The sequence below is a fragment of the Caretta caretta genome, chromosome 1 (genome assembly GCF_965140235.1).
Source record: "Caretta caretta isolate rCarCar2 chromosome 1, rCarCar1.hap1, whole genome shotgun sequence".
Classification (NCBI taxonomy): domain Eukaryota; kingdom Metazoa; phylum Chordata; order Testudines; family Cheloniidae; genus Caretta; species Caretta caretta.
Genome location: NC_134206.1, coordinates 118,107,857 through 118,134,770, shown reverse-complemented (window position 1 = coordinate 118,134,770; position 26,914 = coordinate 118,107,857). Strand labels below are relative to the sequence as shown.

Below are 26,914 nucleotides of genomic sequence, written 5' to 3'. Positions count from 1 at the left end.
AATGGGACTCTGCAGGGGGGTCCAGGTGAAGGTGGTTGGGGCTCAGCTGCGGGGGCGGGGGAGGAGTCTGAATGTGTGGGGGATAGAGCTCAGCAGGGGGGTTTGAGTGTGGAGGGCTCGGGGTTGTCCAGATACTGGGGGAGTGGGGCTCAGTGGAGTGGGGATCCAGGTGTGACTTATTGAGGCTTGGTGGGGTGGAGGTGTGGGTGTCAGTGGGGGTGGTTCCTCAAGATGGTCCAGGTGCAAAGGGAGTGGAGTTCTGAGTGCGAGGGGTTGAGGATCGGTGGGAGGGTCTGGATGCATGGGGGTTAGGTAGATGGGGGAGCAGATCCTTGTGCAGAGATCCCTCCCTCTGCAGCTGAGGAGCAATGGGTACAGGAAGGGGTGTGTGGGGGTGGGAGGGGGGGAGAGTTTGCGGAGCTTCCTGCAGCTTGGGGCGAAATCAGAGGGTGGGTCTGACCCAGCCCCAGGTGCCGTGCACAGGAGAAGAGGAAGTCCTGTCCTCCCAAGCCCAGCCAGGACTAGCAGCTGCGCCCGGCGCAGGGTAGGGAGCTGTGTCGTGCGCCTCCTGCCCCACAGTGATTTACCTCTCTGCCGGCTGCCTTGGGCACCTGAAACATACTGCTGGGGAGGGGCGCATGACCGTTCTTGTGGCTTCCCCTTGCTTCACTGTCAGAAAGTCATTTTTCTGTGGGGAAGCAAAGAAATCTGCGGGGGGACATAAATTCTGCACATGCGCAGTGGCATAGAATTCCCCCAGGAGTAATATTCATCGATGTATGATATCCCATTTTAATTGTCTGTACCTTCAGGTCGATGGAAGAAAAGTTTTTTATTTTTTATTTGTATTCCAACATATTTTAAATATTCAACAAACAGAAAAATATAGATTTGTTAGCAGGTAGAATTGGTCTGATTATTTCTGGACAGATTTTGGAAGGCCTTTGTCACGTTTTTAAAAAAACCTGCGATATTGCCAGGCAAGTTAATACCTTTCAGACTTACGCTTGCTGTACTACTTTACCATAACTTAGTGACTCCGTACCTTTTATTATCTTTCATTGTCATTGCTTCTTTCTCTTTTGTACGTGTAATTAGTTAGTTAATTAGTAGACAAAGAATGATGAAATATAATGGAAGATTAGAGTAACTTGGTTGTCCACTTTAAAGACCAAAGTCACAAATTCCTAAATTGCTAGGTTGAGCTGCCTATATAGTATATCTCAAGTAATTAGGGGGCACTGGTCGGAGTATAAAGAATCGGTTCCAACAGCGAACTCACCAAAAAAGAAATAATTTAATGGCATACAAGGTTATTGATTTAAGTGTGGGGAAAAATTGAGTCCTCTTTAAAGATTTGGTGATGCTTAGAGCACCAGAGTCGTTCACCTCTGTAATCCAGAGTTCAAATTTGATGGAAACCATATGGTATGGTCTTTCTTTTGGGATGTGGACAAATGTCACTTGGAAACTAGTCTTAACAGTTTGTCGTATTGCATTATGATTGGTGGTTATTATTAAGAAAGAGGCCCAGACATGGAAAAGCAGGGTGGCTGCTGCTGGTCAGGGACTGAAGTGCATTGACACAACTGCATGGGAATGGGATAACTGATAGTGCATTGTCTGCCTGCATTCTGCTAGATTTATCCAGTTTTATCAACCTTCCTTTTGTCCCTCTAAAATGTCACTAGATTTATTCCTAAAAGCTACTAGACGGAATGGAAACCCCGACCATAGCTCTGAGGGGCCAGTCCTGTTTCTGTTAAAATCATTGTGAGCAGGACTGAGACCTGCACTACTTAAGAGTCTCTTTAAATACTATTTTTGAGAAATATATCCTTTGTAAGCAAAGTCTTTTTGCCTATGACCATAAATATGTGTGACCAGCCTTCAGCATGGCCTGTCCATTGTATTTCAAGGTTTGTTGTGTTTTTGTGGATTCGACAAAAGAATACAAAAGAACTTTCATGTATCAGAAGTCACTCCAAATAGCAGATGAGTCCAGTTACTTCAAACATCATGCCTCATAGTTAGAAATGATGAAATGATCGTTCTTTCACAGGAACAATGTTTATAGAGGACTCTGATTCACCATATCATTTTTATATTTTATACAAAGTTCTAAACATACCCAGCACTTACAAAACATGTTTTAAAAAAGAAAACTTAATGAAAAGATAAAAACAGGTTAATTGTGGTGCATTTCGGGTTCTCCCAGATTAATAATTAAAATAGACTAATATGGAGGACAACATTTATTCATAAAGTAATTACTTTTTGTTTCGAGCAGTGGTTGTTCCTTTTATGCTAAGAAAGAAGCTAAAGCAGTGTGGTTAATATATAGAGAGTGTTCTGTTACCTGACACCTGCACATGTTGTGAATAGTATACTTTAACTATTAGGCATTTTACAGATTGCAAAGAAATTTGCTGATAATTTCCCCATATCAGTGGCTGATACTGTGGAAGAATCAACAATTTTGCTGGGCTGTTGGTTAGCTTGTCCTCCAGTCAAACTGAGGCTTTAGTTTCTCATTACAGGTGTCTTTCCCCTGTAAATTTGAAGTGTATTAGAATGCAAAGTGATTGAGACCAACAAAGCTAGGCCACTCACTGTCTTGTTCTATTAGGGGGTGGCCAAACTTACTGACCTTCCCAGCCACATGCACCAATCTTCAGAAGTTCAAGATCCTGCTGAGGCTCATGGCCTCATCCCCACTGCAGGGTGGTTAGGTTAGGGGCTTCAGCCCTTCAGGGGAGGCTTGGGGCTTCAGCCCTGTGGGAGGTGCCTGCCCAGGCTTGGGGCTTCAGCTCCACACCTGCGAAGCCCTGAGCCCCAGAAGGTGCATTCCGTGAAGCTGAAGTCCCGAGACTCTCCTCCCACATGGGCAGAAGCCAGAGGCAATGTGTGTGTGGGGGCATGTAACCCTATGTGCCCCCTCAGATTTTTGCTACGGTTTTCTGGCCCCCTCGGTCACATGGTGCCACCAGGCCCCCTCTCTGCACAACAGCTGCAGGAGCCAGCAAGCTGGGAGCTGCGGTGGAGGGGAGAGCCAGTGGCAAACAGGTGGGAGCAGCAAGGAGGGGCCACTGAGGGTAAGAGGGGGGCATGCTTGGCGGGGGCATGATTCAAGCTGTTGGGTGGGAGCCTTTAAATTGTGCACACCCTCCCCCCTGGTAGGCACTAGCTGTCTCTGGCAGAAGTGCCTAGTCTCGCCTCCTGCCGCAGGGCAAAAGCCTCCTTCTCCCCTCCTCTTCCTCCCCCCGCCTCCCAAAGTCTGGGCAGAGAATGGAGGGGGCAATGGGGAGGCTCCACAAGTTGCACTTTAACTGTAAAAGAGCTGAAGTTTTTGGCCACCCCTGGTCTATTAAAAGGACTCCAGGGTGATTGTTGGTTAGGATAGGAGCATAGGATAGGAGCTGTTTCTCCTCACTAGTAGGTTTCCCGCTTCCTCTTCCTTCTTAATATTTCCCTCCATAGACAGCCATACTACCTCCACCCATACTGCCTCCAGCCATGTGTTCAGAGGTGAAAATAAGCCGGTCTGGTCCGGTCCAGCACCGGTAAGAGCCAGTACACAGCCGACCAGACCGTACTGGCAGGACCGCTGATGAGGGGGGTCAAAAGGGGCGGCTTACCCAGGGCCAGACAACTTAAAAGGGCCAGAGGCTCCCGGCGGTAGCAACGGCCAGGAGCCCCATGCCCTTTAAATCACCACCGGAGTCCCGGGGCTCCTAGCCACCACCGTTACCATTGGGCTCCAGTGGAGATTAAAGGGCCCAGCGCTCCTGGCCGTTGCTACCGCGCCAGCAGCCAGAGCCCCAGGCCCTTTAAATCACTGCTGGAGCCCTATGGTAGTGGTTGCAGCCGGGAGCCCCGGGCCCTTTAAATTACCACTGGAGCCCTGGGGCTCCCAGCCGCTGCCCTGGGGCTCCGGTGGCAATTTAAAGGGCCTGGGGCCTACCATGCCCAGCAGCTGGAGCCCCAGGGGGTAGCGGTAGCGGCAACAGCGGTGAGCCCCGGGGCCTTTAAATCGCTGCCCAGTGGGCTGAGTAACACTGAAGGGCTGGCTGGGGGAGTCTGGCCCCAGCCCTGCTCCTTCTGGTTGACCTCCCTCGCCCCGCCCTGCCCCCCAGGACCCTGGGAACTCTGTGTACCAGTAAGTCCCTTAAGTTACTTTCACCCCTGCATGTGTTCTGCATCTCACCCCCAAAGCCACCCTACTCCTCCCACATCATGCACCCTACCTGTTCTTTAAACCCTTTCCAGCCCCCAGGTTCGAGCTGCCTCTAAGGCGTTCTGTGTAGAGCTGGATTACATTTGTGTGGCATTTTTCCTGGAAATGCATTTTTGGAGTACCAAACTATTTGTAAATTTGGGCTGAATTCAGTTTGAATATGTTTTGTGTGAGACAAACCTTGAAAACAAATTTTGGAAATGTCAAAATGAGCCCGTTTGACGCTTTGGTTTCAAATCAGGTTTTTTTAAATATTGCTTTGAAACAATATTCAAAATATTCATTCACTCCAACCAAACGTTTTTAGTGTTTTGCTTCACAAAAAAATGAAAAACATTTAGTTTTGGTTTCAAACAAAACACATTTTTTGCGGGGGTGGTGGTTCAGCAACCGAACCAAAAAAATCAGTGATTTGCTGAGTGTACTGTTATCTGTTGCAGAAAACCTCTTATTCTGCTCAGTTTGGGTCTGGAGAAAACCAAATGCCTTTCTTCGCCTGTGCAGGAATGCTTGGCCAAGGGAGTGAAACCCCTTCCTCTGTCTTTGTGTATAGTATCCTGTTTACACGCTGGACTCCCAGTCATGCTCTTCCTGATGCACTTGCTCTTCCTCTATGGCTATATGGAGCAGGAGCGAACTCTAATGAGCAGTGCAAATGACTCATTCACATAAGTGAGACAACTTCCTCAGTTCCCAAGTTGTCTTCCTGATGCAGACCCACTCTGTCTGCTGCTCTTTGCAAAAGATGGGCTTCCATCCAACCCACTCCTGAAAGCACACTTCAACTGTGAAAACCTGTTCAGCTCAGTGATTGTGGCATTTTAATATAACTGGTCAATTTTTTTTCAACTTTAAAAATGTTTCAAGAAGGGGAAAATCCCCCCCCCCCAACTCAGGGTGGGTCTTTTTGGATCCATTCTAGTTTTGAATTGCCTTCTGCGAGTCATGTTAGAAGGCTTGTCAGCAAGTTTTTTTGTTTTGTTTTTTATAAATTCTATGCTTATAATAACTTTGAAGAGAGATACTGTCCTACTTACCATTACTTTTGATAAGTGAACCCTTCTGGTCTTTCCGAAACACTTTTGTTTCAAAACACTACTTATAGGAATCTTTCATGGAATCGAAATTAGTTATGTGTATATCTTTTCAGTCATTTATTTCCTTTCAGCATTACTGAAGTTCTGGAGAATAAATGTTTGTTTCAGATAATTTTCCCAATAAGCACTGAAGTTCTGTGGCATGAAGCCAGATTGTGTTTACTGATCATGCTGCTGATATAAATTGAACTTTCCGTTATATCTATCCATGCATGTGAGACAAGAGATAAATAATGTATTTGTCATATAAAATACGTGCTTTTTGTTTTGTTCCAAAGGATGAAGAAGAAGAAATCAAACTGGAGATAAATATGCTAAAGAAATATTCGCATCATAGAAACATTGCAACTTATTATGGTGCTTTCATTAAGAAAAGTCCCCCAGGACATGATGACCAATTGTGGGTAAGCTGATGTTTCCCAAGCATGCTCATGGGCTTTTTCCCTTTGGTTATAATTTGAGGACAACAGAAAGATCATATTGGGAGAACAACATTAGTGAAATGTGGTGTTTTATGAAGGTGGTTTTATTATAAATCACACAGGCTGATTGTGCAGCCTTAACCAGAAAATCAAGCTAAAATGTGCTATTAATGTTTAATTTGCTATGTAATGTTTAATTCAGAATGAAAATCTTAATGTCTGTACACAAGGAGTAGGCAGAATATACAGGAAGACCTGAAAGCTTTAGAACGTAAGCTAAATAATGACTTGGTGTCACAGAGACTTGATGGGATAAGTCTCATGACTGGATAATTGGTATAGAGGGGTATAGCTGGTTCAGCAAGGACAGGCAGGATAAAAAGGGAAGTGTTGCATTGTACATGAAGAATATATACACTTGTGCTGAGGTCCAAAAGGAGGTGAGAAGTAGACCAGTTGAAAGTAGCTTGGTAAAGATAAAGGGGTAACAAAAAAAAAATAGGGGTGGCATCCTGGTAGGGGTCTACTTAGACCACCAAATCAGGAAGAGGAGGTGAATGAGGCATTCTTAGAACAAATAACAGAAATATTTAAAACCTAAGACCTGGAAGTAATGGAGAACTTAAACTATCCAGACAACTGTTAGAAAAGTAATATGGCAAAACACAAAATTTCTGGTAGGTTCTTGAAATGTATTGGGGACAACCTTTTGTTTCAGAAAGTGGAGGAAGTAACCGGGGCACAGCTGCTTTTGACTTGATTCTGGTCAACAGGGAGGAACTGGTAATGAATATGAAGGTGGAAGGCAATTTGGGTGAAAGCAATTGTGGAATAGTAGATTTCTTGATCCTAAGGAAAGGAAGGACTGAGAGCAGCCGAGTAAGTACAATGGACTTCAAAAAAGCAGACTTGAACAGACTCAGAGAACTGATATGTAAAGACCCATGGAAAGAAAATCTAAGGGAAAAAGAAGTTCAGGATAATTGCTAGTTTGTCAAAGAGACCATATTAAAGGCACAACTGCAAACTATCCTTTTGCAAAGGAAAAATGGGAAGAATAATAAGGCCAAAATGACTCCATCAGCAGCTCTTTAATGACCTGAAAGTCAAAAAGGAATCCTATTAAAAAAAAAAAATGGAAACATGGACAAATTGCTAAGGAGGAGTACAAAAGGATATAACAAGCATGTAGGGAGAAAATCAGAAGGGCTTGAAGAGGAGGAGGAGGAGAAGAAGAAAATGAGTTACACTTAGCAAGGGACCTAAAAGGTTCTTTTAAATACATTAGGAGCAAGAGAAAGATGAAGTAAAGTGGAGATCCTGTAGTCTGATCAATTATTGCTAGTGTGTATACTAGGATTGTTAATTCTTTAGCACAGGTTCTTCCCTTTCAGGTGGCTACACAGAAGTTTGTTGTTCGTTTCTGGATTTATGTGACAGACAACAGAGATGATAAATATAAACATAAGCTTCACTTAACATCCAAATAAGTCGGCTCATTAATATAACCAAACAGCATAACGCATACAGAGAAATAGGTTTTAGGATGGATAGCATACTCACATATCCTTAAACATTATGTAAAACAAAGCCGGAAGAATTCAGTCAGTGGAGTACATCGAAAGAAAGCAGGTCATGAACCAGTTGCTACTGTTTCAGGAACCTGATACACCCAAAATTTAGGGAACAAAGTCAGATCTTTTATACTCATCCTTTATGTGACCTTTCAGATACGTGCCCATATTTGACCCTTTCCGTGATCATAATGACCTTTATTTCTGCCCATTATTTATGTGGTATTCCAGATAACCATAATTCTAATTCTGATCACTGACCTCAGCAATTTGTGTCAATCAGTTTCTTACTAAATCATGTATATCAGGGCAGTCGAGATGCCTAGTTACTATGTTACAAAATATTACCGAAGCCCCCAACTGTCCTGCTATATCAAGGTAACTTTGCAGGCATGCAGTGTACCTGTTTTTCTGCTGTGAACTTGTTTGTATGCAGAATGAGAAGGCACAACTTTATGTGCTGTGATTAAGTCCTGAGGCCTACTTTGGATAACTAAAAATCAAACATCACACTAGGCCTTACACTTCATAAATGCCTAATATCCCTCATATTTATGTTTTCTACTTTTCCTTAGCATGTTTCAAGTTAATAGCATTTCAAACCTATCAACACTATACCCCTGTAGTGTTGTTACAAAGGCAAAACAGGGCATAGGTTAACAGTCCTATACATAGCAGAGGAGGAGAGCTAATAACTAATCATATCAAGAAGCATGTTTTGCTTCAGTCCTCACTAAAAAGGTTAATGATGACTAGATACTCAACACAATATTAACAACAAGGGGGAAGGAACGCAAGCTAAAATAGGGAAATATCAGGTTAAACAATATTTAGATAAGTTAGATGTATTCAAGTCAGCAGGGCCTGATGAAATTTATCCAAGGGTACTTTAGGAGTAGCTGAAGCAATCTTGGGACAGTTATCTTTGAGAACTCATGGAGGCCGAGTGGGATCTCAAAAGAATGCAGAAGGGCAAACATAGTATCTGTCTTTAAAAAGAGGAACAAAGAGGACCTAGGGGATTGACCCAATCAGCCTAACTTTGATACCTCAAAAGATACTGGAACAAATTATTAAGCAATCAATTGGTGAGCACTTAGAGGATAATAGGGTTTTAAGGAATAGCCAGCATGGATCTGTCAAAAACAAATAATGACAAACCAACCTTTACTGGATTTGTAGCGGGGGAGGAGGAGCAGTAGCCGTAATATATATTGTTTTTTGTAAGGCCTTTGACATTGTCCCACATGATATTCTCATAAGCAAAGTAGGGAAATGCCATCTAGATCAGTGGTTCTCAAACTATGGGTCAGGACCCCAAAGTGGGTCGTGACCCCATTTTAATGGCGTTTGCCAGGGCTGGCTTAGACTTGCTGGGGCTCGGGGCTGAAGTCCAAGCACCGCCACCTGGGGCCATGGAGGGATTCAGCCCTGGGTAGCAGGGCTCAGGTTACAGGCCTCCTGGCTTGGGCTAAAGCCCTTGGTCTTCAGCTTTGACCCCTTCCCTGCCCAGGGCAGTGGGGCTCAGGCTTTGGCTTTGGCTCCTGCTCTCCCGCCCAGGGCAGCGAGAATCAGGTGGACTCAGGCTTTGGTCCGCCCTCCTGGGGTCGTGTAGTAATTTTTGTTGTCAGAAGGGGGTCGTGGTGCAATGAAGTTTGAGAATCCCTGGTCTAGATGAAATTACTGTAAGGTTGGTGCACAACTGTTTGAAAGACCGTACTCAGAGTAGTCATCAATAAGGCTAAGATTTAGTCACAGGTATTTTAAGTAAAAGTCATGGACAGGTCATGGGCAATAAAAAAAAATAAAATTAAAATAAAATTCACAGCCCGTGACTTGTCTATGACTTTTACTATAAACACCCCTGACTAAATATTAGCTGCCCCGGGGCCCCGCTGTTCTGGGGGGCCCTACTCGGGCTGCCCCCGGGGCCTTGCTGTTGAGGTGGTCCCCGAAGCCAGCTGCACTGGCCACTGCTCAAGTATTCCCCTGGATCCAGTTGCTGGGGTGGCCATGGGATCAGCCACACTGGCCACTGCCGCTGCAGAATTTCACAGAGGTTGCAGAAAGTCATGGAATCCGTGACGTCCGTGACAGGCTTGCAGCCTTAGTTATCAGTGATTTGCTGGCAAACTGGGAGGGCGTATCTAATTGGGCCCACGGTCAGTCCAGGGTCAGTACTATTTAATATTTTCATTAGTGACTTGGAAGATGGAGGGGAGAGCTTGCTTATGAAATTTGCAGATGACATCAAGCTGGGAGGCTTTGCAAGCACTTTCAAGGACAGGATTAGAATTCAAAACAACCTTGACAAATTGGAGACTTGATCTGAAATTCAATAAAGACAAGTGCAAAGTACTTGACTTAGGAAGGAAAAATCGACATGGGAGGTAATTGTCGCGCTTTATTCAGTGATAGTGAGGCCTCAGCTGTCGTAGTGTCCAATTCTCAGCACCACGCTTTAGGAACGGTGTGAACAAATTGAAGAGAGTCCAGAGGAGAGCAACAAAAATGACAAAAGGTTTAGAAAACTTGACCTATGAGTGAAGGTTAAAAAAACTGGGCATGTTTAGTCTTGAGAAAAGAAGACTGATGGGGGCCATGATAATAGTCTTCAAATATATTAAGGGCTGCTGAAAGAGGACTCTGATCAGTTGTTTTCCATGTGCACTGAAGGTAGGATAAGAAGTGATGGGCTTAAAGTGGAGCAGGGGTCGGCAACCTTTCAGAAGTGGTGTGCCGAGTCTTCATTTATTCTAATTTCAGGTTTCGCGTGCCAGTAATACATGTTAAAGTTTTTAGAAGGTCTCTTTCTATAAGTCTATAATATAGAACTAAACTATTGTTGTATGTAAAGTAAATAAGGTTTTTAAAATGTTTAAGATGCTTCATTTAAAATTAAATTAAAATGCAGAGCCCCCTGGACTGGTGGCCAGGACCCGGGCAGGGTGAATGCCACTGAACATCAGCTCATACCATAGGTTGCCTACCCCTGATCTGGAGCAAGGGAGATTTAGGTTAGGTGTTAGGAAAAACTTTCTAACTATAAGGGTAGTTGAGGTCTGGAATAAGCTTCAAAGGGATGTTGTGGAACCTCCATCATTGGAGGTTTTTAAAAACAGGTTAGACAAATATGTGCCAGGGATGGTCTCCGTAAACATGGTCCTACCTCAGTGTAGGGGGCTGGGCTTGATGACTTCTACAGGTCCTTTCAAGCCCTACATTTCTATGATTCTGTGATAAGTAACTTTTTCCTTTCCCAGCTGGATGGTAACACGTTTCCTGCTAATGAGGCAGAGATACTGAGCTGCAAGAGAATGTTGCCTTGAAAATAAATCAGCACTTATGATTTCTCTTTTCTTTAATGCGTGTGGGATGTCCATAGCATAGCCACCTGCATTATCAGCACTATCTGCATTGCATTATTCTTCCCTTAACGTAACATTTTCATTCTGTGCCCTGATAACTGATAAGTATTTAAAATACAGTTAACTATTGTACAGCGTACAGTAAATTGAGTCTTGTAAGTTACTTTTCATGTGTGTATAGTTATGTTTAGTTAAAACATGTAGTACCTAGGATGAATCTAGCTTTCAGTAGTGCGAGAGATGTAAGACAGACATGCACATGTTTTAGAATCAGCATACCTTAAATCCGTTAGTTTCTAAATCAAATATTGGAAATCTCTAAGCGTGCTATGAACAGAGGGAAGTTGGTTTTTAGTGCTTGGACAAGTAGAAAATATTTTAATGTTAAATGTTTTCATTTGAGTTTGCTTTGGGTAACAGTATCCAGCCCCTCAGGAAGCTATGCATGCAAAACCAATAGCTGTTCCTGACGCTTGTAAATACAGGAGACGGATGTGATGGTGTGATCAGTTTAACTCTTTAGCACTAGGCTTGTTGAGCAGTGTTGTTAATTGAGAAAATCCAGATGCCCAGCATCAAATTACAGAGAAGAAATTAGCCATTGAAGATGAGCTAACCAATATGAGACATATTCGATATACAGTAGACACTTGCTATAACGCCCTCTGCAATAGCGAACCTTGAGCTATAGCAAATGTGGTCCCTGGATTCCACCTCCAGCCCTGACCACTGTGGTGGTGGGGCTAAGATCTCCTCCCACCTGGGGCTACGGTGGGGGACTGACAGTGCACTCCTCCCTGGGGCTGAAGGAGCTCTCTCTCGCAACCGCAGCCCCATGCCAGAGGAGCTGTTTCCAAGTCATTTTTTCAGAATAGCCAGGGGTCGGTTGTAGTGAAAGGGGGTTCATTGTAGTAAGGGGGTACTGTAGGTCATAATAGAGACATTGGGTTTGGATCCACTCTCCATGTGGAGACATTAAACTTGACCATTGTCTTTGTGTGACATGAGCATTGTACTGAACATCACTGCGCCTGTACCCTTAGCTCTTTTGCTGCTGTACACAGATGTGAGTTTTTTGCTTAATACTGGCTTTGTCCTTATGTTGCTTTTGCAGCTTGTTATGGAATTTTGTGGAGCAGGCTCCATCACAGACCTTGTGAAGAACACAAAAGGGAACACTTTAAAAGAAGACTGGATAGCGTATATCTCCAGAGAGATTCTCAGGGTGAGGAAGACAGTCTGTTGTGTCTGGAAAAAATACAATCCTATTTCTGTACTAACACAGGTACAACCCAAGAATGATGTCTAGGCTGAGCTTCTAGGAATAAAAGCCTTGAATAGCTGCTGTGTACTCCAATGGCAGTCTTGCTGAAAAGTGGATAACTGTGTCATGAGAAACCAGTTTAGAGTTTGAGAACCATTTTCCATATCACTGTAGCACACTGACTAATATAACACCTCAATACCAGCAGTTACATAATAAAAAATGAGATTTAGGCTAACACTTTCAGAAGTGCTCAGTACTGGCCTTACCATCGTTCCTCTTGAAGCCAGTGGGAGTTGAACGAGGCCAATACTGCATGCCTTTGAAAATACTACTCTTAATGTTTACACATGAATCTGTTCTCAAATCACACGTAAGGCAGAATACAAACTGGTGTGTTCAATTAGGCACCTCTGTTACTGGAGTACAGTACTAAGGCCTGGTCTACACGTGAGTGGGGAATCGATCTAAGATACGCAACTTCAGCTATGGGAATAGTGTAGCTGAAGTCGACGTATCTTAGATCGACTTAGAATCACTTACTTCGCTTCCTCGCAGCACGGGATCGACGGCCGCCGGTCCCCCGTCGACTCTGCTTTCGCCTCTCACCGTGGTGGAGTTCCGGAGTTGACGGCAGAGCGATCGGGGATCGATGTATTGCGTCTACACTAGACGCAATACATCGATCCCCGATAGATCGATCACTACCCGCCGATCCAGCGGATAGTGCAGACATAGCCTAAGTAATTGTACTTTTTAGAAAGATGGCTGCCATCTACAGTAATTTGAAAAATGGAGATTTTTGGTTCATTACTTTTCAAGTCTAATTTCCCACTGCTACAAGTGAATAGTGCCTCTTGATTTGGCATTTGATTGCTACGCTGAGTGAAACTGGTCCAGCTTTCCATGGTTAATTTAAAAAGCAAAAAGCCTCACAACCTTACCCTAAGTAAAGTATGTGAATAGAATTGCTCCAATAATAATCTCTGTAGTTAAGGGAATTATGTTAAAGAAAAGCATAAGTGGTACTTATATAAATCAGTACTTCTGGAATCCACATTTGATCGTTGTGCATTTGTACACTTCCAGCCGAGTGATTTTCGGGGAGATGAGGGAGCAAGAGAAGAATCTTGGCTTCCTGCCCTAACTCTGAGCGGTGGTGCAAATTGCTGCTGTTGGGCATTTGAGCACATTTTTTATTCTTGTTTACTAGCAAATAGGAATGTGGGTGACATGAATACCCAATGGCAGCTGTATTTTAGTCACATGGATAACTGACTTCAGTATTGGTCAAGCTAAATGTTACAATGTTAAAGTTACATTTGATCTACAACACTTATGAGACTTTATGTAAATTCTTTCTGAAGTGCAACATACAGTGTTATTCACATTCTAGGTTCCTATCAGGTAAGGATGTGAAGCCACACTCAGTGTATAATACAGAGAATGAAAGTTAGATGAGCTACTGGGCTAAAGATTTGTGCAAGTGAAAACCTAGGGGAGAGCATACAAAATGCATTTTTGTATGCCAGGTGGTGGTGGGGCGACTGTTCAAAATTTGAATTGCAAGAAGTAACTAGTCTTTGACCTTTCTCTGTCCTCCTATTCCATCCCAAACACACATGTACTTTATCATATGATCAGATGTAAAGAGGTGAGAACACATGACTGTCTTCCTGGCTGGTGCAGTGTGACATGAGGCTTTGCAAATTATTGTGCCAAGCCAGGGCAACCAGAAGCCTTAATTTTCACAGGACACAAATCTAACCTTAGTGTTAATGCCCAGCAGATGATGTCAAGGACATTAACCGTTCATAGCATAACGTCTGCAAGGAGGAGTTCCAAACTGTATTGTTTGTCATACTTACCAATGGTTTAAAAAAAGAATAACCAAACTGGTAAATTGAGTTTTTAATGAAGAACATGTGTTAGAAAATACTGTTTTACAGCAACTTACTGCTCTTTTAACCTTCTGTAACTGTAACGTTAAAAATATTAAAAATATGTGAGGGCAGCATGAGCAAGCAAGATGATGCCACTAGAGAGTATAATTTTCCAAACCGACTGCTGGAGAGAAACCAAAATCAAGTCAGTTGCTGAGACGTTTGTCTGTTGCTCCACAAATTGCAGTAGACAGTAAAATACCACATACGTCTTGCTCCTTCTCCCCTCCACAGGACTTGTACACTGTGATGCTTTGGGGCATGCATCCAGGTGCTGTATCCACAAAAAGCACCATCTGCCAGTAGGTTTTGTTTCCTTTGGAAAGTATCATGCTTTTTTTTTTAATGTGATCTGTTTTGAAGGAGAATGATCAGAGATCAAATTTATGGAGGCTAAACAACAGAACTGTAACTTTGCAAGTGTGCTGTTGTCTGTTGCCAGTATCCTTTTACCCCCAAACATAAATTGTGTACCCCTTTTCTTCTTGTGAGATCTCTCACATTAAAATATAGGTGGGTTGGTTCATTTCCCACTCGAAATTCCCCATTCTTCTAAGGGTGACTCTGTGTGTGAAACTTCATGTCATCTAAAACTAAATCTAAAACTTTGTCATCTAAAATTTCTTAAAATGTTGGACTTTATTTGTGTACAGTATGTGCACAACCTGAAGCCTCTCTCCTTGCTAGCTTATGAAAATGTAGGTGGGTGGCACACTGCCAGAAGTCTACTGTGGATCATGTTTCATGCATTCAGGACAGGACCCCAAGAGCCACTGGAGAATGCGGTGGGCTCTTTTTAAAACAGCTCTCAGAGTAACTAATTAAGTGTGTCTCCTGCGTCAACTCAGACGTTTTATGAGACTGTTGCTGCTAAGCTAAGAGCCTAAACCTAGACGTCTTCCTTTTTTAAATGAAGGGATTGGCACATCTTCATGCCCACCATGTGATTCACCGGGACATCAAAGGGCAGAATGTATTGTTAACAGAAAATGCAGAGGTGAAGCTTGGTAAGTAGGCAAGCATGTTCGCTTCCTGGTTTGTTTATGTTTTTTGTATGTTCCCTAACTTTATTTGATCTCTTAGGAGTGTGGCATGCTCCTTAGTACAGTAATATATCCTGTGTCATTGCTGCAGTCTGAGTCAGGACACTGGCCTTATTCCCTCCCCGTCTCTCAAGGAATGCAGGGATTCTTAGGGTTGTTGCTGGAGATTGTTGGCTCTCATACCAAAATCAGTGGGTAGATCACTCCATGTCCTTCACTTATTCTTTGTATGGCTCTGCGGGTCAGCTTAGAGCCAGAATTGGTTCTGCTTCCATTGAATTTGGGCTTAGAAGCCAATGGCACAAAATTATAGGATGTGGTGGGTGTCTTTCTTTGTTTCTGCATTCAATTAAAGAAGTGTTGGCTGTTCAGGCTCCAGACCCAAACATCTACGTAATGTGTAACAGCACTCACAATTGGTCTGTGGCAGAAAGTCTAACATGGGTCCAGCCCTGGAATGCCCATTTGGAACATTTGAACCTATTATCATTCCTAGCTACTTTGGTTCCAGACAGAGGAGGTCACATGAGGTCTGTTCTTTTATCCCTATCACCAACCAATTACAAATTAATTTCTCAGACATGTACTTTGTAGTTAGTGGTTTACACATATTGAGGTTTAAATATGTTTGTTTTGATACTCGTCCTCCAGGCTCCAAGTGGGTGGGACACTTCCATGCTGATTTATTTTGCCTCTTTCAGTTACGCTGAGTGTTTGTTGTACTGTAAGGTGGCCACCTTTCATTTGGTGAAATACAGACCCAAGTTCAGGACCTCCCACCCAGCCCACACCCCTTATATCATGCCTTGTACTTTCTTTTTAGATGGCACTCTGAAAGATGTCTTGTCTGCTGGGATGGAAGTGTTCTGGGGAGCTACCCATTCCTTGGTCCTCTAAGCAGGACACAGCAGCTCCTGTACTGTTGTTTCAATAGGGCTTGTCCACACAGGTTTTGCACTGATTTAACTAAATTGGTAGAAAAACAGATTTAGTTAAATGAGTGCAACACCTAGTACGAATGCAGTCACACCATATGAAGGGGTTTGTATCTACATAGTTTGGTGCATTAAATTTACGTCTACCAAAACAAGTTATACCTGTATAACCATGTCCGTGCAAGGGCAATTGCATGAATTTAATGAAATGGTTTTTCTCCCAATTTAATGAATCAGTAACTGCAAAAGCTGTGTGTAGATGAGTCCTGAATTAGTACTTTTTTCTTCGAGTGCTTGTTCACGTCCATTCCACATTAGGTATGCGCACGCCACGTGCACGAGCATCAGAGACATTTTCCCTTAGCGGCTCCCAGCGGGGCCCCCCTAGTGGTGCCACTACACCGTGCATATATACCCCTGCCGGCCCAACCCCCTCCAGTTCCTTCTTACCGTCTGTGGCAGCGTTGGAACAACGCCCCCCCCCAACCTCCCCCCTCTCAGAAGAGCAGTCCCTTAGCCTTTTCAGAGTAGCTGTTATCAGTTACTTAACATACCTTTATTGTGGACACTTAAGTGATTAGGTGCTTGGAGGCTCCCCGCACCCCCCACAGGGCATGAGGGCTTCAAGGCTTACCCCACGTGCAGCAAACCTATGCCAGTTAGTGACCCCCATGACTCGTGTCTACATTGCCTGGGGGATGAACATCAAACTGAGTGGTGTAGGATTTGCAAGGCGTTTAAGCCAAAAACAAGGAAAGAAAGACTTTCGTTAAAAGCAGCTGTTGATGGAGGCTGCATTGCAGCCACTGGGCCCGGAGCGCCCGACACCGGCTCAGGCATCCTCGGTGCGTAGTGCCCCGGAGCCGTCGAGAGACCTGGCACTGGCTAAGCACCATAAACTGTCGGTCCCAGAGTGCCAGACTAGGCCCCGGCACCGCTCGTCCTCCCCGGTGCAGCCCCCGGCGCAGCCAAAAGGAAGGCGCCATCGTTCCCCACACAGGAAGCCATTGCCTCCCAAGGCCCTGAGCGCTGATAAGAGCAGGAAGGCCGCGGTACCAGCGCCGACACTGGTAGTCGCGGCAGCACAAGCCCCACCGAGCCCAGACTTAAGTGAGCTCAGTGTGGACGATGGGCTCGAGGGCATAATGGATCAGCCCTCCACGCCTGGCACCTTTGAGGCTGCAAAGGACCTCATCGAGCTGTTGGCGGTGAGCCCCCGCCAGCACCCATGCCATGGGTGCTGTCGAGGGGTAAGCCAGCAATGGTGTGCTGCTCGAGGACAGTGTCCCGGCACCACTCATGGAGCTGGTCCCAGTCGAGCTCCAACTCCGTGGACTCACAGTTACCAGCTGCCCAGAAGGAGGTCGCGGCACCGGGAGTGGGTCGGCGCGAGGAAGCACCGGAAAGGGCACACCGCTTTCTGGCACCACCTAGAGACCAGCACCGGAAGGAGTCGAGACGGCCCTACCCAGAGGACTCCTGCAGACAGTCCCGGTCCAGGGAACACCGGCACCGGTCCCCGTCCAGATCCTGGTCCCGGTCCTGGGGATACCGGAACCGCTCCCGCAGGAGCCGCTCGTTCTCCCGCCGGCCCAGATCATGGGCACCGCTGTGGCCATCACGATCGGTGTCGCCGCAGCCCGGCGCCGACTCCGGCCGCTATAGCTACCCGCACCGGGCCCCGGGACAGCAGAGACCTTCAGGTGGGCTAGCAAACTCAATGGGGGCTGCCAGGCCATTGGCCCTTCTGAACCCCCTGGGCCTATCAGGAGCACCAAGGGGCCCCATCCAGGGCAAGTTACTCGGTGCAGCAGTCCCGGTCCCCGTACTGATGCCAGACAGTGCCGGAGGCTACAGTATCCAGGCCTCCAGCATCCGCCCCAGGATAAACCAGAGAGCCTGGCACCGAGTCTGGTGCCATCCCATGGACTCCCGTCCGAGCCGGAGGCCCTTCCCATGGGAGAAGGGGAGCAGGAGGACCAGCCAGAGGGGGTCGAGCAGCAGCTAACCTCCTTGTCATCCTCAGATGAGGTGGGGGCGGGTACAGCAGTGTCCGACCCTCCACCGATAGACCATAGAGCCCACCAGGAGTTGCTGCGTAGGTTCGCCCAGAACTTGGGGCTGCAGGCCAAGGAGACGGTTGAGCAGGAGGACCTCATGGTGGACATTTTGAGCCCCGAAGGTCCATCCAGAATAGCGCTCCCGCTCATTAAGACCATTCAGTCCAACTATAAGACCATATGTCAGACCGCAGCCTCCAGCGCTCCAACGGCCAAAAGAGTGCAGCGTAAATACTTTGCCACATCTAAGGGCTGTGAGTTCCTGTTCTGCCACCCAAGTCCATGCTCCCTAGTGGTCTCAGCGGTAAACAAAGGGGAGTGCCATGGACAGCAGGCCCTGGCCCCGAAGACCAAGGAGACAAAACACCTGGATCTTTTTGGCAGAAAGGTGTACTCATCTGGGGGCCTTCAGCTGAGGATTGCGAACCAGCAGGCCATCCTCAACAGGCACAATTTCAACTCCTGGGCGGCGGTGGGGAAGTTTAAGGACAACCTCCTGCAAGGTCCCCAACAGGAGTTCATGGCCCTGGTGGACGGGGGCAAGGCAGTAGCCAAGACCTCTCTCCAGGCCTCCCTGGATTCAGCAGACGTGATGGCCAGAACAATAGCATCAGGGGAGGTCATGAGGCGCTCGGCGTGGCTCCAGGAGTCAGGCCTGCCTCCCAAGGTCCAGAGTACACTTCAGGACCTCCCCTTCAAAGGGTCCAGGCTCTTCTCGGACCAGACAGACACGAGGCTGCACAGTCTTAAGGACTCGCGAGCTACGCTTAAGTCGCTGGGTATGCACACCCTGGCGACCCAGAGAAGCCCTTTAAGCCGCAGCCTCCCCCTCAGCGTCAGTACCAGCCTCGCCATAGGCATGAGCCTTACCGTAGGCAAGGCACGGATAAAGGGCGACGGCGTAACAATAATGTGCTGGGCCAGGACCAAGGCCAGCACAAACCCCAGCCGGGCACTAAGCCAGGCTTCTGAAGGTGCTCTCGAGGACAGCATACCAGACCAGTCACCGGATCTGTCCCTTTGTTTCCTGACCCGCCTGTCCCGTTTCTCCTGTGTGTGGTCCAACATTACGTCAGACTGTTGGGTCTTACGCATGGTGTGGAATTGGTACTTGCTGCAGTTCTCCTCCCTCCCACCCCCCTTCCCCATCCCTCTTCAGGGACCCCTCTCACGAGCATCTCCTAGAGAAGGAAGTCCGCTCGCTGCTAGCGGTGGGGGCGGTAGACACGCTGCCGCACAGCCTAAGGCAGGAGGGGTTCTACTCCTGGTACTTTCTCATCCCCAAGGCCAAAGGGGGTCTTCGCCCTATCCTAGACCTGCGCAGGCTCAACAAGTTCCTGGTCAATGCCCGGTTCCGCATGGTCTCTCTGGGCACCATCATCCCTTCCCTGGATCCGGGGGACTGGTACGCTGCCCTCGACATGAAGGACGCGTACTTTCATATCGCCATCCACCCAGCACATCGGCAGTTCCTACGCTTCACTGTGGGCCAAGAACATTACCAGTTTGCAGTTGTCCCGTTAGGTCTAGCCGCAGCCCCATGGGTGTTCACGAAGTGCATGGAGGTGGGGGCGGCCTTCTTACAGAGGCAGAGAATCCCGGTGCACACCTTCACAACCCACTACTCAGTCAACCAGCAGGCCAGAGAAGACGCGGCAGTTGGCAGAGTGGTCCTCCGAGCAGTTGTTCCGTGACTCCTACCCTCCTCCAGAGGTAAGCTTGTAATTCACCTAATGTGGAATGGACGTGAACAAGCACTCGAAGAAGAAAAAACGGTTACTTACTTTCTTGTAACTGTTGTTCTTCGAGAGGTGTTGTTCACGTCCATTCCACCACCCACCCTCCTACCCCTCTGTCAGAGTCGCCGACAAGAAGGAACTGGAGGGGGTCGGGCCGGCAGGGGTATATATGCACGGCGCAGTGGCGCCACTTGGGGGGCCCCGATGGGAGCCGCTAAGGGAAAAAGTTGCCGACACTTGTGCACGCGGCGTGCGCACAGCTAATGTGGAATGGACGTGAACAATACATCTCAAAGAACAACAGTTACAAGAAAGTAAGTAACCGTTTTTTTGAACTGCGCTCCACATTTGCTTCCCACTGTGCCTCATTCACATGTGTTAGGACAGGAAGCAGTCCCTGTGAGCAATACTTGATTTTCTGTCCTGAATTTTGGGCAGAGAGAGTGGAGGACCAATTGGTGGCCCAGCTGACTTGGTGGTGCTGCCACACCATGAGAGCATCTGTGGAAAGCAGGGTCACCCTGGATAAGCCAAGACACCCTGTCTCATGATTACTGGAGATAGCAAGTCTCCCTCTGCCCCCAAGACAATATGTTTGCATCCGTTTTCTCTGCTATGGGAAGGGTAGCTCCACAGATAATGGGAAGACTGTGCTGGCAGCCTAGTAAGAGGTCTTGAAGAGCTAGTTGTGTTTTGCTCTTTCTCCTGATTTTTGTGGTCTGATGCCTGAGGACACTGGCAAGTTTGAGTATTAACCTTAATGGTTTCTCCTGAACATGGCTCTCCCACCTGGATCTTCCACGTGGGTTTATTTTCCAAATTATCTTAGAGAAGTAATCACAGCATGTTTTTGCCCCCCTCTTACTTTATTTTAATCTTTTTTCCGCCCACAGTGGATTTTGGTGTTAGTGCCCAGCTGGACAGGACGGTTGGCAGGAGAAACACATTTATTGGAACCCCATACTGGATGGCTCCTGAAGTTATTGCCTGTGATGAAAATCCAGATGCTACTTATGATTACAGAGTAAGAAAGTCCTGTTTACACAGTAATAAAATAGTGACATCTATTGTCTAATAACCATGAGTGAAGGCAGTTCTTATATTTGTCTCTTTCATTGTCTCTGTGTATGGTTGTGAGAGTGATTTCTTGTAAAGGTAAATCTGTATAACGTGAATACAAAGAACAGATCATTACTAGATTATCATAATTAATAACACCGTATTTGTTACTTGTACTGCAGTAGCTCCTGAGAGCCTCAGTCAAGGACAGAGACCTCCTTGTGCTAGGCACTGTTCAAAATGGTGTAGAAAGAGTCTAGCAAGAAATTTTGTTGTTTTCAATTTCTATGAATATCTTAGCATTTTAATTTGTTTAATATATCCTGCTTATTGTGGTAATCTCAGAACAATACATTTTAACACTTGTCTTAAATAGAGCCCCCAGCTCAAATGCATCTTTTTGCCAGAATAGAAGCGTTAAATTACAATGTAATACAGAAGGAGCTGGTTAAAGCATGTGCTGTCCTGGTTTGAGAGATCATCTGAATGTTAATCACTGTGGCTGGGCACGGCTCTCCACTTTTATCTTTCTGCACAAATGGCTTTACCACCTCTTGTTTGTAACCCACATCATGTAGTTTATTTTTGTTATATCAGCCACCACCCCTGTGCAGCAATTCTATTTACAGTGACATACAATCATCATCCTCTTTTGCCAGAGAGAAGAGAGCTCCTCCACACAGAGATCTCCCTTTGTTAGCCTTGCTGGCCTTTCTGTCTCCCTCTCTTGCACTTCCTTCCTGTGCTCCTTTTCTACGCTTACTGTTAATGGGCTAATTTCTCCCCAGCTGAGGCTGCTCTAGTAACTAGTCACTCCTTCCCCCTGGCGTGGGGGAGCTACTTGGATTTATAGTGACCAGAGTGATGGTTCAGCTGCTTGTTTTCAGCACTCTGTCACAATCACATAGAAGATTTATCCATCAAACAATATATTTCTCCAAAAATTAATTGGACACAACTGGTCCTTCACTGAGCTGCAAACATCAAATCTAACCTCCCTAAAAGTAAAATTGGCTTGATGGTATTTGCACCAACAGTTCTTTTTGTTTTTGTCACATCTTCTAAAGCTAAATTCCTTGATAGAAGCTTTCTGGGAATCTCCCAAGTACCTTATAGCTTGTTTCAGGGAGCCACAAGAGAGGGAATAAAATATGAAATGTGTTTTTAATCTTTACTCAGACTAATGCATCTCTTCAAACATTAAAACTAGGAGAGGTAGCTAGGAAATGTGAAAGTCTGATTATTGTTACATCAAGAGCATTGGAGCTAGTGAATTGGGGTTGATATTCATGTTAGATATATGAATGTCCATGGTTGATATTATGCATACCTGAACATCTAGCTAGGATTGAGCCCATATTTCTTGACTAATAACTTTAGATATTCCTTGATTGAGGTCTGTGAAAAAATGTAATCCCTTTCAGGGTGGAGTTGATAAGACATAAGGATAAAGGTTAAAGTAAGATAGAAATTATTCTGAGGGGGAGAAAACCTCCAAACTAATCTACATGTTTAATAATTAAAGGGGATCAAATGTAAGCAATTCCATGAGGTGTACAAAGCCTGTGATTTACGCTTATGTCTCTTAAAACGCTCCCTTATTGCTCCTGATGTGAAGTGGAGGTACTTCACATGGAGATATCTCAATATCCTCCTATTACATATTCTTTTTCTTAGAAAATTAGTGTTTTACAAGCTTAATTTAATTATTGCAACTGATGGGTTGAGCCAGAAGAAACTGGTGCCTGGTTGGGAAGCTTCTGGGGCCTGAAAATGCAGTTGTTCTATTGCTTGGAGCTAATGGTGAGCACAGAGAAGAGTTTGTTCACCCATTCCAGTATGTCTTCCCATATTCTAAAAGGATTATCAACCTGGAAGCTGTGAGCACCATTTTCCTCAACAGTAGTTCTCTTCCCCACATCCCGAATGGGGATGATACGGTCTTCTGTCAGGACCTACTGTAGCCCCTTGAGCTCAGTTCCACTCCAGGACTGTTCAGCAGTTACTTATTCTTGGCGTTCCTATGGTGGAAGAGAATCTCTAAACCATAGTTCTGATTCAGCAGGGAATGCAGTTATCCTCTGGTCCTAGTGGCTATCCAGTGCTAATATCCTGAAAACTTTCCATTCCAGGATCCCCCTTGTGTGATGCCACAAATAATATGAGACTGCTGGAATGAGGTGCTCTGGCCACCAGGGTTCCAAGGGACAGTAGCTTCTTATTTTTCTTGGGCGCATAGCCGGTTGCCTGTGTCTCCTGGCATTAGGAATTCATGCTGCTATGGCATGTTCTAATTTTATTGGGCAACGTAAAGGTAGAGGTTTGGCTGAACTGCCAATAAGCAATGATGGGCTCAATTTTTTAAAAAAATCCGTATGTAAAAATACTATTAGATTATCAACAGCAGAAAAGAATTTTAAAAATCTAATTTTTAGAACTATTTTATTTAATGTTTTGTATGTCTGATAATGAACACATCTGAAAACTGACTTGTTGGTTTCACTTTTGCTTCTAGTCTATACATTTTCAGGGTCTCATATGCTAGGACAGGGCTGCAACGTTTGGATTGCAAATACTACCGGGGAATGTTCACCTCTTACAATAACTATATCCATGGGAAATATAATTTTTTACAGAACTTAACATTTGGGCAATTATGACCTAATTATGTCTTGAAATGTCCTAATATGAAAGTGTTTGTATACTATTAAGAACTTATGTATGCATAATTGTGTGTGTATATAACATAAATACTGTATGGTATCATATTTAGCATTTTATATTAGGATTAAAAGAAGAAAAGCCATTTTAAAAACTGTTGTTTAAATAACCTTGGTAGCTGGTTTTAGTTTCTTACCTGCAGTGCATTAGTAGATGCCGTTACCTAGTGTGACAAAGTGTACCTACTAACATATGATCTCTTTCTCTGCAGAGTGACCTTTGGTCATGTGGCATTACGGCCATTGAGATGGCAGAAGGAGCTCCCCGTAAGTGATATGTGTGCTTTTTCTTAAGGGTTTATTAAGACAGAAACATATACTTCAAAGTTGTTGGTTGTAATCCAAACCCAGTTTTGAGGTTTCTGAAAATGCACTGATGGTGTATCTTTACTCCTTGGTTTTTCCTGCACCATAAATATAAAATTCTATAAATGGCAACTCTGTTGATAAAGATACTACAGTGTTAAAGCATTACTGTGCAGTGATTGTAATTGTAGTAGTATAATAGCAATGACAGGACTATTTGGAAGCCAATGGATCTGTAAACTTCCTGACCATGAGATATATTAGGCTTTGGAATTGTATCCACAGGGAAGTGGTGGAAGCCCTATTGCTTGGGATATTTAAACCAGACTGCGAGAAAAAAATGCTAAAAGTGTACTGGCTTGAAAAATCCTGCTCTGTCAGGGAGACAGACTGCATGGCTCAGCAGGTCCTTTCTATCTCTGATTTCCATGAGTCTGTGTAATGGTAACATTCTTCTTGAACTCTGAGACTTATCTATTTTAATCTCCTATTACGAATTGTTTTCGCTTTCATTGGACAGAGTAGAAGACTCTTGGAAGACAGTGGTTTAAATTATAACCTAGTTTTAATACTTCAGTGAAGAACTTTTAAAAGCAGACTATTTGAGTATATTAAGCTGTCAAGTCTGATTTTTGAGTGGTAAAATTAAAAATGCCTAACTTTTCCATAGTGCTTTTTTCTCCCACATGTCCTCTGTGAAGATTAACAAAGCATAAAGTAACTATTTTACTTGTAAAACTGCAAATTGGCTTTTTTCCTACCGCCATACTCAGACATTCAGGGGTGTTGACTTCTTTCTAGCCTCAAAATGGTAGCTTCATTGTAGCCTTCATGCTTACAACTCTGATTTTTAAATCTAACATACAGCTCACTGTTCTTATTCACATTCACGTTTTAAGAGATCTGATGGGTTTTTCTCATAATTGCACATTTGCATGGGTCCAAATCTACAGAGGCTTCTCCCAGGACAAATCGACTAGCACAAAACTAACAGCATTAGAACTACTGTTTGGCTATTAGTCTGCATGTAACTTTAGTTCTTTAGGTTTCTTAAACCACTTTTGGTTCAGAACATGTACATACTTTTTGTTCTTCATCCAGTGCTAGTCCCTGTTGTATTCCACTGAAGGTTTACACATGTGCACTATGTATCCGGAGCCGGAGATTTGGGAAGTAGTAGCGTCTGTTGGTCCATGCTTATGCCCCTGGCTAGCCTCATGGTTTTGTCTGAGGTGACAAAGGGAGAGGCAGACCGGTCACATCACCAGTTTCTTCTTACTGTTGCATGGTCCGGGTTGGAATTATTAGTGTCCTCTTGCATGTGATGCACCTTAAAATACACAATTGAACATAGTTTTTAGAGTAGTTTACTGTTTCTATTGTTTTTATAGTAGTTTGCTAGTTTTAGGAGTAGAATTGGGGTTCTTCCTGGAGAGTTTTATTCTGCGTGGACCCTCCCACCCATACTCACGTGTGGATACTGGACTATGCTGAAAACCTCAGGCTTTAAAATCTGTGCCTCCTGCCTGCATTCCTTCTCGGTCTGCGACGAACATCAACACTGCCTCTACTGCTTGGGGAAAGCCCACATTGCATCCAGGTGCAGTATCTGCCAGCGCTTCCCCAGCCGTACCCGAGAAGGTTGAGCTCTCTGCTTCCGGAAGCCCCTCATGGAAGTCGCCATGAGACCTCATTCAGACCCTGGCTGGGTAGCCTCCACTTTACATCGGTCTGGTGCTGCCAGGAGTGCGCCTCCAGCTACGGAGTCTGAAGTCAGCACTGGTGGTACCACCGCTATGGACCATGCGCCAGGGTCTAGCCGGGAGGTAAGGAAGCGTGTGGTACTCTTCCTTCCAGTGCTGGACGGACCTGTGACAGGTTTGTGTGGGAGTCCCCTTTCTCCCATCTTCCCTAGACAGGGCGATCGTCATTGACACATCCCTCGTAGGATGCGGAGTGCACACAGGAGATTACATGACAGAGAGAACATGGACCCCTTGGGAATCCGCAATGCACATCAACATTCTGGAACTCCGGGCTGTAAGGAAGACATGCTCTGTATTTCTCCCATCCGTCCATCCCCATCGTATTCTTATCATCTTGGACACCACCACCACTTTTTACCACATCAGCAAACAAGGGTGCACAAAGTCAACTGCTCTCTGTACTGAGGTGGTCAACCTCTGGAATTGGTGCATCACCCGCCAGATCCTGTTATCTTCAGCCTACCTCCCGGGGACTCAGAATGTGATTGCAGACTCTCTCTCAGCAGACAATTTGTGATTGATCATGAGTGGGAACTCCATGACACCGTAGTATGTGATATCCCCCACCAGTGTGGGGATTCTGACCAGGGACCTTTTCAACTCTGCCATCAACAACAAATGCAGCGCTTATTGCTCCAGGGGGGTAGTGGTCCCTTCCTTCAAGGTGATGCGCTCATACTCTGCTGGTTGGACCAGATTAACAATGCCTTCTCCCCTCTACCACTCCTGCCACGAGTACTCCACAAGATCAGGCGGGTCAGAGCAATGGTTATCTTGATTTTCCCATGCTGGCCCAGGCAGTTTTCTTTTCCAACCTACATCACGTGTCAGCCCCGTCCCTACTTTCTCCAAGCTACTGAGGCAGCGCCACAACAGGATCAGATATGCAGATGCTTCACCTCAGGGTGTGGTATTTGGATGGGCATATTCTCTAGAATGGGTGTGCTCATGAGAGGTGCAAAACATCCTCTTGAGCAGCAGGAAAGAGTCCACTAGGCATTCCTAACAGGCCAAGTGGAACCGCTTCACCCCCTGGGCCCAACAGAAGGGGCTTTCCCCAGAAGAGGTGCCAATTCCCCTATTTTTGGATTATCTCCTGCCCTTGAAGGCTTTGCATCTCTCCCTCAAGATATATCTAGCTGCAGTTAGTGCCTTCCACTCCCCACCATGGAGGGACACTTCATATTTACACACCCGTTGACTTTTAGGTTTCAGAAACGCCCCATCACACCCTACAGCCTATTGCTCACCAGTGGGACGTTAACCTCGTTCTGTTGGCACTAATGAAACAGCCCTTCGAGCTGCTGGCTTCATGTTCTATGTCCCTCCTTTCCATGAAAGTTGCTTTCCTTGTGGCTGTCCCTTCGGCGAGAAGGGCAGG

The 26,914-nt window shown here is 45.4% G+C and overlaps 1 protein-coding gene across 4 annotated transcripts in view; it reads left to right on the top strand.

The window, feature by feature from the left end:
* MAP4K4 (mitogen-activated protein kinase kinase kinase kinase 4) overlaps positions 1–26,914 on the top strand; it is a 242,746-nt gene that overhangs the window by 140,133 nt on the left and 75,699 nt on the right. For all 4 annotated transcript variants that reach the window (XM_048857604.2, XM_048857623.2, XM_048857614.2 and 1 more), the window contains exons 4-8: positions 5,613–5,738; positions 11,813–11,923; positions 14,822–14,912; positions 20,576–20,706; positions 23,674–23,728. In XM_048857604.2, the coding sequence (XP_048713561.1) occupies positions 5,613–5,738; positions 11,813–11,923; positions 14,822–14,912; positions 20,576–20,706; positions 23,674–23,728 (514 nt within the window). The remainder of the gene's footprint in view (positions 1–5,612; positions 5,739–11,812; positions 11,924–14,821; positions 14,913–20,575; positions 20,707–23,673; positions 23,729–26,914) is intronic.